At 40.0% G+C, this 12,527-nt stretch overlaps 1 protein-coding gene across 14 annotated transcripts in view; it reads left to right on the top strand.

Annotated features, from left to right (window-relative positions):
* si:ch211-285f17.1 (sickle tail protein homolog) overlaps positions 1–12,527 on the top strand; it is a 117,899-nt gene that overhangs the window by 54,929 nt on the left and 50,443 nt on the right. For 8 of the 14 annotated variants that reach the window (XR_004634530.1, XM_034706502.1, XM_034706490.1 and 5 more), the window contains exon 1: positions 7,503–7,691. Coding sequence is in view for 3 of the 14 variants with exons in the window: in XM_034706492.1 (XP_034562383.1) it covers positions 4,274–4,560 (287 nt within the window). In the remaining 11 variants the exon portion in view is untranslated. Of the gene's footprint in view, positions 1–4,273; positions 4,561–7,501; positions 7,692–12,527 lie in introns of those variants that run through there. The other 6 variants (XM_034706492.1, XM_034706503.1, XM_034706494.1 and 3 more) reach the window with 3 other exon arrangements.

The following is a 12,527-nucleotide window of genomic DNA, read 5'->3' as shown; positions in this document are numbered from 1 at the left end:
CATTTAGCTGGTTTGGAAGGCATATATTGCTTAAAATAGACTTTAAAAAGGGTCAATTTGACCTGCAACATAACAGGAGGGTTAACAAAGTTGAAATTGGTTCAGAGTTATATATTGCCATCATTAAAAAAAAAGAGTATTCCCTTATTAAACAATGTTCACAATGAAAATTTAAGCAATATATTTGAGTGAAGTAAGTTAGTGTTTCCCTAGCTTCCCTAGTATCCCTAGTTTGCTTCCAGCAATTATAAATGGAAAAATCTATCAGAAGGGGATGAGACAGGTTTTTTTTTTCTATTATGTTATAGCTGTTGCTCTCACCATCTGCTCATATAGCCAATGAGCTGAACACAACATGTCCAGTCCTGTTCTCAAGGGGTTATTGCATATAGTTCTGGAGAATATAGGAAATATCTTTTATACAGGCGCAAATGAGGCAGTTGAGGCAAAGTTTGTGCAACAAAAAATACAACACAGCTTTATAGACAACTCTTCAATTTGAAAATAACCTGTACTTGAAATATGGGGAACTGATGAGGTTAATCACAACAGCTGGAGTAGATAAGTTCTTCTTATTCACATTTACAGCTATAATCATGATCATAAAAGTAACACTGATGTTAATTGCTGTAGCCGTTAGAGGTAGGCAGGTAGGTCCACAGCAGCCGGCTGTCTGTAGCAACACTCCAGAGGATACTACGAGATAAGGGAGCCCAAGAACTCCTCAGAAGATGGTTAGTAATAATACATGAAGATTTGTAGTATGGGACAAGAATGCTCTTTGATACAGATATAGTGATGGACAGGAGCTCAGTGTGCCAGAACCATAGACTGTATAAATAATGGACATAGTATCCGTGACGTCACCCATCTGTTCCTGAAGCAAATCGTCGACTGGAACCATATTGGATATGCTGAAGTCAACCTAAAGAAATTAGCTATCCAGACTACACTTGTTTTTTGTACCAAGCTGTAAACATGTTTATTTCTGCTGTAAAGATAGTCTTTTATGAATTGGTGTGTATGTGGTTTCTGGTACCTCCGGAGCCAGCCTCAAGCGGACACTCGATGAACTGCAGTTTTTAACACTTCCCTATTGGCTTCAATTCTCGCGGCTGGCGGTTGCCACTTGGCCAGAAGTTCCCTTGGCAGTATAAGCCTATAGCAGTAAAACTCAGGTCTGGTCTTAGCCTGAGTAAGCCTAAACTATAAGTTTTATCCAAACAAGTTTTAAGCCTGTTCTTAAAAGTAGAGAGGGTGTCTGCCTCCCAGACCCTGACTGGTACATGATTCCAAAGGGGAGGGGCCTAATAACCAAAGGCTCCACCTCCCATACTACTTCTGGGTACCACAAGAAGCAGGCCTGTATTCTGGGAGTGTAATAGTCTTCTTATGGGCCAATCTTAAGTTCTTTCAATATGATGACGCTTGACCATTGAGAGCTTTGCAGATGAGAAGAACAATTTTATGGGAATGCAGAGAAGCTAACAGAGAGATATATGTTCTCTTTTCTTTGTTCTAGTCAGTGTATAATTGAAAACATGACCCTGTCTATTGACCAGTTTACTGTCTGCCTATTGTGGCTAAGTGCCTGAGCATGTGAGTGGGTGAAAGTAGACAGAAAGTGGGTGGGAGCAGACTTGTCTCCATATGTTAGACATTATCTATCAGCTGCAGCATTGTGTTTGTTCATGCGCACACCACCACCACTTTCAATTACATGGCCCACAAACTAGGGCATTGATCCCCTCACGTTTTCCGGTAAAGGGATGTCAATTTGTGCCTTTTCCTTGCACATTTAGATCAGGTCACTTACATCAGCAGCTGCAAAAGAAAAAGAAAGATCTAAAGCAGACTGAGCAGCACACATCCCCCCTCTCCTCTTGTGTATAAACAGACGTATATCCGTTACAGACGTGTACTCACTGACATGTTTGCACAGTATATGAAGCCGGAGAGCATGTTTGCAGACTGTCAGGCAAATAGGACAGTGTTGCTTCTCATAAAAACCCAAGAGTAGTAGCAAGCACAAAAGACTGTGGTGTCTCCTGTGTGGTTCCTAATTGGAAACAACACTGTGCCCGCAGGAATGGTGCTTGTCTTAGTGTGTGTTGTGTTGATCAGATAACTCGATCACATATTAGTGTGGCTGCCGTGCGCTCAGAGCAGTTTGCATGTGGCTCAGAAGTAGGTTATGACACATTTGGATGCATGCGAGCGTGTTGTGGGCCTCTCTGCGGGGACACAGTTAAACAAGAGACAGATTGCAGAAAAGTCCTGATGGAGAACAGACTGTGTGGTGTGTATATTTGTATGCCTGCAGTTTGATTGACACCTGTTAGTCTCAGAGTGCAGTTTTAAGAGAGGAGTTTTTAGAATTCCCTATATGCTCTCCATCTTTTCTCACACACATTGACATTCAGTGTGTGAGACCACTCCATGCTAGCAGCCGAGCTTTTAGCCCGAGGGTGAGGGGCTAGTCGCTCTGTGTCCTGGAATGCAGTTGACTTTCTAAATCCCCACCAGTCTATCCTGGGGCTGCGGGGCAGGGCCTATCTCAAGCCCCCTTCTTTTTTTTCCACGTGAGCTACGACTGGAATCTCTAAGCAAGCTGATTCACCCGGCCTTACTCTTTCGCCGTCACTGTTTGTGTGTGTGTTTCCCAGTGTGCAATGGAAGAAGAAATAGCAGATGAAGACAAAGATTGCTCACCCGGGGAAGGTAATGAGCTTTCTGACATGCCACACACAAATGTATTCAGATCCTTTTGGAGGTTTGTGTCTATGTTCTGTCTGCTGAGTGTAATTTGGTTAGCAGTGGGGGGAACTGTTTAGGAGTTAAAAATAGGATTGGAAGTACATGAGACTTCTGCTGTGCTGAACTTGAGCAGGGTGGGGGATTGGGCTGATGGTGCTGGTGGTGACGGTGTTCAATCATGACGCACAACCAGTAAGTGCAATTTTGTTGTTTTTTAATTAGATCTGAAAAAAGTAGACAAAACATTGGATTGATAGGCAGGGAAGAGAAGCTTGGAGAAAGGAATTATCAGGAAGGAACAAATGAGTGTTGAATCATCACAGCTACTAGCATGCTTCTTCTCTGTCCCAAGTTGTTGCACTAGTGTAAAAATGAAGCTACCTCTGTCTCAGCCCCAACATGTCTTTGAGAGGAAAACATGAAATTCCTTTTTCATCTGTACCTCACAGCAAGCTTTCAAAGAAAAAGAAAAAGGAGAGCCATATTAAGCCACCCACCAAATAATGGAAAATCACTTGAAATATCCTCCTTCAACTATCGAGGAGCTGAACTCTGTAAGAGGCCCTTTATTTTCTGCCATTACCCTCTGAAAGGTGCACATTATAGCTCTACCTGCCTGTCTGAAAACAAGGCAGCAGATCAGCTCGCTTTATTGGTTCTTTACCCTCTGTTTTCACACTCGAGCAGCTCTCTTTGCCTCTCCACATCCTCCCCTCCTTTCTTTTCCTCTTTCTTGCAGGATCTCCTTGCATAGTTTTCAGATTGACACATCATAATTGTATTCCCCATGCCCTTGTTGGTTTAAGATAAACTTGGAGAGTGCAGCGATGTTCATCTGCCTTAGCAGGCTGTGTTTATAATATTCTAAAATCATCCCTAACATCATTTTTTTGTGGTAGGAAGTATTTTAATGTGATTGTAATGTCTCAGGAGGTGCCCAGCTGTTTCACACAGTCATCAGAAATAGAAAAAGACGTGTCTGCTCTATGTTTTGAAAGAAATAATGATTTTGCAAGGCTCTGGATGTTCTTACAGATGCTCTGGTTATTGTTTCCAAGTTTCTCTGTTTGAATTAATGGAAATCTTTCACTTTTCTCTCAAAGGAAAAGGGCAGAACAGCTGTTTCAGTTCACTGTTTCCATCACCAATATCGTGCCTGTCACTTTAAATTGTGGCTATATTGCTAAAATGTGAAACAGTATAAATATGAAATGAACTTGGGAGGCTGCAAATCAGATAGTGTTTACTTCTGCATGCTCCTGGAGAGAATTTTAACATCCTTTTGCAAATGAAGTCAGGCAGCTTTCTCTTTCCTTTGCTCCCTCCCATTGAGTATGCAAGAGTATTTTTTCCATTTTGGCGTAGTATCAGGTCTCAGATGGTTGAATTCACCCTGACATGCCCTCTGCATGAACTACAGAAGAATAACATACACACACGCACTTGTTGTTGATGTCAAAACAATCAGCACTGCACATGTTGACCCCTTGTCTCTGTGTCCCCTCTGTCCCCTCAGAACAAACAAAAAGCAACCTGAAGGTAACCTCCCCGGAGGACGCCGAGCACGTAGCCCGCAGACAGGCCTCCCCAAATGGGACGCCTCCTTCAAGAGGGGACGCCAAAGGCAGCCGCACCGTCCCTCGAAGACACACGTTAGGGGGTGCCAGAGGCTCCCGAGAGATCCTAGCAATGCAGCCGTCAGACATGGACAAAAAGAGGGAGGCCTTCCTGGAACATCTGAAGCAAAAATACCCCCATCATGCCTCAGCGATCATGGGCCATCAGGAGAGACTGCGAGAGCAGGTCAGTGGGTTTATAGAGTCTTAAGGATGCAATGTTGTTGTTTGTTTCGACCTCTGGTTATTATTTAGATTGTATTGAACAATTACTTTGTTTATTTTATACATTATGACAGCAAATTCATTTTAAAATTGTCCTAAAAATGTCATTTTCTTTGTTTCTTACTTAAAAACACATCCACATGATTTGTATCTGGTAGCATCTGCCTTTATCGTAGGGCTAATACACATTTGTGAAACTTCTTTACACTTACACTACCGGTCAAAAGTTTGGGCACACCTTCTCATTCAATGGTTTTTATTTATTTTAATTATTTTCAACATTGTAGATTAATACTGAAGACATCAAAACTATGAAATAATATGGTTTTGCCATAATATGGATTACAACAGTAGTCAAATAGGGCTATCCATTGTGTACTAACCCTACCTCTGAACAACACAACTGATGGTCTCAAACACATTAAGAAGGCAAGTCATTCTACAAATGAACTCTTGACAAGGCTCATGTTAATTAGAAACCATTCCTGGAGACCACTTCATGAAGCAGACTGAGAGAATACCAAGAGTGTGCAAAGCTGTCATGAAGGAAAAAGGGGGCTACTTTACAGAATCTAAAATATAAAACATATTCTGGTTTGTTTAACACTTTTTTGTTAATTAAATAATTCCATATATGTTCATTCATATTTTTGTCTTTGGTATTAATCTACAGTGTTTCCAATCATTAAAATAAATACAAATCCTTGAATGAGAAGGTGACTCCAAACTTTTGACTGGTAGTGTACTTGCCCAATACCACAGGGTTGATGGACAAAGTTAGCAAGGTGCTTATATAAAAAAAAAGATAAAGAATATACCAGGAATATAGATCAAAATGTATGCTAATGTCACCGTTATTGTTATGAAGGTAGGAAGTCCTTCATGACAGTTATCACTTTACCACACATATTTTCTTTTTAGTTCACTCCTGCCACAGAATGGATGGAAGGACATAGATATATTTATCAGACTTTTATAATACATATGTCATATGCTACAACTTTTTTCTACAAGCTACACATATTAAAGTAAAGTTTAACATTTAAGGAAACGATAAGAGTAAGCTGAGATACATCTCTTTGAAAAATACGTAGCTTGAGCAAGCCAGTTACCAATTCTTGGATATGGCTCCAGCAAATTATTTTTAATGCACTTTATCTGATTTTATTTATTTTTTTAATTAGGATGCAATATATTGAAGAGTGCATTTGCAAAAACAGATAGCTCAGTTTTTATACATTTTCAAAAAACATATTTCTTTTTCATATAGATTTTTTTTTAAATACCTCTAATTAGTAATTAGTCATTTTGACTTAGTCACAGCCACCCAACTTCAGTTGATTGATAATACCTAAAGCTAGTGATAGAAAAAATATGGTTTTGAAACACTTTTTTACATTTTTTAAAAGTGAGTTATCTGTTTTTGCAAATAAACTCTTCAAAGTTAGCTTTTAATGTACTGGTATATGGATTTTGCTACCTTAATGTAGGGCATACCTGCTAGCACTTCCATTTTACCTGGGATTCTCCCATATTTCAAGACCCTCTCGCATCCCCCTCCTGTTTTGTTGTTTTTTTCCAGAGAATTTCACAGCCCTACAATGTTATTATTAAAAACCCATAAAGTTATACGGTTACATATAGTTTGTATTTTTATCTGTAGATACCAAAGTGGCCCGGTTGTCTATTAGTCACTAATAGCTAGCTGTTTTCCACATGTTTACATTTTGGTTCTAAGCTAACAGGCAGCTGGCTCACCACAGTTTTAACACTCATACATGAGAGTGATGTCAATCCTCTCATCCAATTCTTTGTTGAAATCAAACAAGTGCATTTTCAAAAATATTAAACTAATGCTTCAGCAGGACAATAAAGGTAAAACATGGCGGACACCAGCTAATAAATAACACTCATAATAACAAAAAGTGACCCTTTGAGTGCTTTTGTGTCCACCCTTGGAGTTGGAGGTATTTTTATTGTTCCTCCCAGACTCAGGCAACAGTGCTACTCCAAAACAATTTCCTCTTTTTTTTTTTTTTTTTTTGCCGCAGGTTAAATGTGAAGTCTTTCCTATAAATCTGCCTGTCAGGTTTCCCTCCCACAGCGGGTGAGGAACATTGAGGTTTTTGTGAGTAGGTAGATGAAAACATGTGAACCACAAAGTGCTTTAAATTGTCCATGCAGTCTGAAGCTTGCTCTGATCACCATAATTGCACTTTGCTTATAGATTCAGACTGGTTTGTGTAGAATATGTCTCTGTGTTGTTTGTGAGTTTGCACTGATTATAAAGTCTCCTCATGCCTCAGCATTTTTGAAGTATAACGACGGGGGAGGGTGACCCAGAGGGAGCCACTAGGTGGACATTTGGCTCACCTGGTCATTGTCTGTTTGTTTGCTTCGGGTCAGAGGAGATAAAAAGGAGGGGCAAGCTTGCTTTTGTAGCCAAAACAATTGAAGTAATGGTGAGACTGGCACCGAGCCACAGGGGAGCTCCAGGCATTCTGCAGGAGGGATTTTGTGTGCTTTTCTTGGACCAGCCCACACGGCTCTACCTGCATGCAAAGTTAACCCTTTCCTTTTGGTTCTATTTAATCCAGCTCTGTGGTCATGAAGTCTGTGGATTTGCATAGGTAATGTCAGTCAGCAGGGGTTACAGTGTTATGTAACAACAACCCTGTCTACTTGAAGAGTGTAACTTGTTTCATTATGCAATATTTGATTCAACAAGTCCTGAACAGTTAAAGGCAAACAGAGTGCGTGTGCTGTTATTCTTCACTGCAGAGGAGAAGGAGGAAAGAGTTTGTTGTGAAATGTAGGCAGTCAGACAGGTAAGATCGGCTCCGGATTTTGGGGTGGAGTCAGAGTTGCCATAGAGACTCATGATGTCACCGCTGGAGGGGGTTCAGTTTACGTGTAGGTGCCTGCTGGAGCGGACAGGCTGGGAGCTGTGTGTGAGTGCAGGGAAGCTGCTCTGCTGAACAGGCGATGGGTCTGAAGATTGTCTGGAGGCATGGCTGTCTGTACAAGAAGTCCGCGGAGGAATAGAAACTAACTTTTGAAGAAAACACGGAATAAAAGGGGGAAAGAAAGAAGGTAGGAAACTTTCGAAAAATGTGTTGCTCTTCTTAGCAGTCGGTGAACTCCAAGGACTTTTTCATAAAAGCATTAAAAAGCCCACTGATGCATGGACTTTTGCGCTTTTGCGCTTTTGCGTAAAGTAGGTCGACAAAGGGTGTTGGTGCTGCAGGAGACTCGAGTGCAAGCGAGCAGGTTGCAAGGTGCTGCAAAGTTGGCGGAAAGAAAAATCGAAGATCTGAGCGCGGCTGGTTCTTCAGATTGTCGTGCAAAATCACCTGCAGCTACCCGTTGTCCTGAAGAGATGCCAATTATAATATGGAGCTATAATTACAGAGCAAATTATCTGTCATGAATGAAAGATGATAAAAACGTGTCCTGGCTTGCACGAAGATGGTGTTATGATTGGATGCAGATATGCTTGGATGGACATTTCTGGTAAAATAATTTTGCAACGCTGATAGTTGCTGCTTTTAGGCTACTGCACGTTTTTTTGCAACGTCATTACGTAAAGTTATTATTTTTTAAACAAATCTGAAATGTTTTATTTTCCTAATTTCATTATCCATCAAGTTTTTTTTAAATTTTATAATACTCTGTTTTATTGATTTTTCAATTTTATAAACACGAACATTGGAACAAAATAAAACAAAACACATAGAAAACATAAAAAGTCCCACCCCAAACTAACAGAGAGCGCTGCGCTGTACATATACACAAGAAAAATAAGTACATGAAAAGACGACAGGAGACAGGTAAACAAAGAGCACATACAAGAAATAAATGAAAGGGCAAACAGTCCTCATCTTCCAGGCACAGATGATAAGTTATGTCTTCAGCATGAAGGAGTGCAGTGGTTTCCAGATCCTCCAGAACTTGTCTGGTTTTTGATTAAGATCATGAGTCAACTTCTCGAGAGGAATAAGAGCAGAGATCTGTGATATCCACATATCGTCCGTCAAGTTTTTAATACACAATTACTTTTATAATCTCTCTCTTTGTCAATTTGAATGTGTTGTAAATTTTGCAGCTGTGAAACTTAAAGTGCTGCTGAGTTTCTATCTTCCATCCTCTGTCTCCCTCCTGGCATGCATTTAGTAGGCGTCTTGTTTCTTGAGTTATAAGCCTCTATCTTTCCTTTAATAATGTGTCCAGGGCTGCTGTAGTTATCTGGTATAAAATAAATGTGTATAGTTAAGGCCAACTCTCATACTTTTGCAAAATAGGTTATAAAAAGCTGCAAGATGAAGACTCTTTCTTTTTTCCAGTGTATGAACTATAGAAAATAATGTTTTGGGTCATTCCAGGGTCATAGAGAATTCAGTTTGGAACTAAATGTCCTTATTAACAAGGATTATCTGACAGTCCTTTTTCAGTGCTGGAGTTACAGTAAAAAAACACAAACTTTTATTCCAAGTTGGCAGCTTCTACGACGCTTTGAAGTTCTTCTGTTAGTCGCTGAGATGCTAAAATAAGCAGAGACAGATATGATCTGTTGGTGCTGATTGTCAGTTTGTTAAGACGTGACACTTTCAAATTGATTTGGAATGAAACTCCCTCATATGTTATTCAGATTTGTGGAGTGAGATGCGAGTAGTGGCGGCTCTTCTTGAATATATCATGTCAGGGAAGAAGATAGAAGACACTGTCAAAGAACAGACGGGTCTCGGCATGAATTTTCAGGGAAATGAATGAAGCTCTTGTAAGAGAAAAAAAGATGATTGAAAGCTCTTATTTGTCATAATGTAATATAGGATGTCATGTGTGATAATTTAGTGCTAATTTAAGCAGCAGAAAATGGAATGAAAACAAAACAAAAATGACATGCTTATTGAAGTGTTTGTCATTTTGGTGTCCCATGGAGGTATAATTATTCTGCCGTGAGGATAAACAGCAAGAAAACAAGTCGAGCCACTGGAAGTTATGGCAGCTAGTGTGGGAAAAAACTTTCACACAGCGGTGGAGTGCTGACCTTACAGGAAAGGCAACATCAGTGGCAACCGTGCATTCTTCAGATGTGACAAAGAATTGTCTCCGAGGCTTTAGGTTACAATGGCGGAGATTAATCAAGGTCAGACAGAGGTTTGGAAGATGATACCGCTTCAGTTTGAAGAGTGTGATGGGATGACCCCACTCCACCCAGCACACACGCACACACACTGGCACACATGCAGACTTATTCTTGTAAAAGGTACCCCTCAATTCTTCCGTCTGTGATCCTTAAATCCTCGACAAAAGCGAGAGGTTTAATTTCCTCCTCTCCTCATCAGGCCTTGCAAAGACCTGAATCCCACCCAAGGGAGATGAGATAACATCCCATTGGTCTGACTGCCACCCATCCTCTCACCCCTCTTTCTCACCAGAACAAACTGAACCGCTTGAGCGATCACAGAAACACATACGCACACTGACTGACTTCCCTCCTTCCTCCCGTGTGTCAGTGTCTGTGTGTGATGAGCTGTGACTCTGCAAGGCCAACGGTTTCCCCTGCAGAGAGGACGAGCAGCCATGTTAGGACAGCTGTCTGCAGCTGTGGACAGCAGACAGGCAGACAGACAGACAGGTCCACCACTACAAGCTGTGATAATCCTCAGGCTGCTGAATGCACAGATTACAATAATTGTGTCAAAATAGGTAAACTTTTTTCCCATGCAGCTTTTTGACAGATGCTGACAGTTGTGTTCATGCGTAGTTTATAGTTGTGTGTGTGTCTGTGTGCTGTGCTGGACAATGACAATGATGATTGATAACATAAAGACAATCTGAAAACGTTTCACTCAGGTCTTGAATCACTTTGCTGTGTGCAGCTGTATTATCAAAGCAAATACAAATATGTGATTGGGACTTAGTGTTGGCATATACTTAAAAATACAAACTCTGATTGCAGTGGAGGCCAAACAAGCTGACACAGACACCCTTTTTTTTTTTTTTTACAGTAATTTCAATTCAATTCAATTTGCTTTATTGGCATGAACAAAGACATGTTGCCAAAGCATATACGATTCATACACATAATTACGTATATATACATTACACTTTTTATACGCATTAATACACAATGGTGTCATCCATAAAGCATATCTCAATGTCCTCACTTGATGCGGTATGCTCATAAAACCTTCATTTAAAATCAAACACCATGGGATGGTGCGTCCCTCAGGCTGTGACAGGCAGACACATATTTAGCAGCCAGAGGAGCTGCTGACCCTTCCCCCGGGAGAACTGACAGTTTCTCCTCTGGGGTTAATGTTGGAAAGTTTTTTTTTACAGTGCCTATGTATAAAGCCTATTTCACCATTCAACAGGTGAATTGTGTATTGAGAGACGGTACGGCTTGTTCACATGAAATAATTGGTTCTAATTATGCAAGATCTTTGGACTTTTGCATTGCATCTACACTACCGGTCAAAAGTTTTAGAACATCCCAGTTTTTCACGTTTTTTATTGAAAATTATGCAGTTCAATGTCTTATTGTGCTCTGAAATGAAAACATCGAACACATAAACAATTGCATTTCAAAAGTAAATAATAGAATCAATTCGTAAACCAAAATGAAGTCTAAACTTTTGACTCATCGAAGTAGCCACCTTTGACACCTTTTTCTTGCCATTTATTAAACAACACATTACTTTCTGGAGTACAAGACTGTTCAAATATTGCTCACGAGGTCATGGTACTACAGTGTGTTCCAACACTACTTTCATGCAGACAGAGGGAGTTGTAAGTAATTAAGGAAAGCTGGGACACCTGTAAGAATTGGTAGCACTAACTTTCAAGGCTTGACTAACCTCAATTGCTGCAGAACAGCCGTTTCTTGTCCCTGAAAAAGGCCTTTTCGTATAATTTTGAAATGTACATTATTTTTTTCAGTTTTGGGTTATCTTATACTTTTTTTTTTTTTTTTGTACCTCTGGCAGTTCCCCACTTACCTTTGTACCATTTAAAGATATTCAATGGACGTGAGCTGCTTGGATTTCAATAAAAAAGTGGAAAAATTGGGGTGTTCTAAAACTTTTGACCGGTAGTGTATGCTAATGCTAATGTTGCAGTATTAATGAATATGATTGCACATCTCTGCTGACATTCATTTAATCATTCATTGACTCTTTAGATTCTCATAGAATGTGAGGAACTTTGGATTTCTGTTGATTTTGTTTCCATTTTTTAGGTCAGTTCTCTTTCTCTCAACTCTTTCACCCAGTAAGAAACAACAAAGGCTGTTAAAGCAGAGTGCTGTTCATCACTTTGTCTGACACCTGACCTGCCCTGCAGCAGTGGTTATTGACCAAACGATTAATCGACACATGACAATTTTGAGGCATTTTTTTCATGATCTGTTTTGGAGACTTCTCTTTTGTGTTCAAAGAGGCAGATTCTTTTGATTTGTAAGCACAGTGTGATTGTCCTGGTCAGCAGAAAATTCTCTTTATAGCTGATGTTATCAAACATTTCAAAATGTCACTCTAACAGCGATGTGATGACCTTTATTGCTTTATCCATCAAAGCCAGGCTTTAGGTACATGTTTTTCATGCCAAGTTTGGACTTAAACACACATTTAAAGAGTCAGTAGGGAAGACGATATATGATGATGAGTATACAGAAATCACATGTAATGACTTGACTTCCTGGATTAATACGTTTTGAAAAGATGGCACTGGAAAATGATCACATTAGAATAGATCAGTCTTTACGATTAATAGTTGGGCAGCAAGTAAAAGCAGATCAGCGACATAAATAAAGCATGGAAAAATGATGCGTTTAAGGACATTAACATCAATTAGATGGCTGGTTGCACAATATTTGCACCCTCCCATCAATTCATGTCAAACAAACCCACATAAATCGTGCTGATG

Source organism: Notolabrus celidotus, chromosome 17 (assembly GCF_009762535.1).
Source record: "Notolabrus celidotus isolate fNotCel1 chromosome 17, fNotCel1.pri, whole genome shotgun sequence".
NCBI lineage: Eukaryota > Metazoa > Chordata > Actinopteri > Labriformes > Labridae > Notolabrus > Notolabrus celidotus.
The sequence above is the reverse complement of the archived record's forward strand: the minus strand, read 5'-3'. Positions and strand labels throughout refer to the sequence as shown.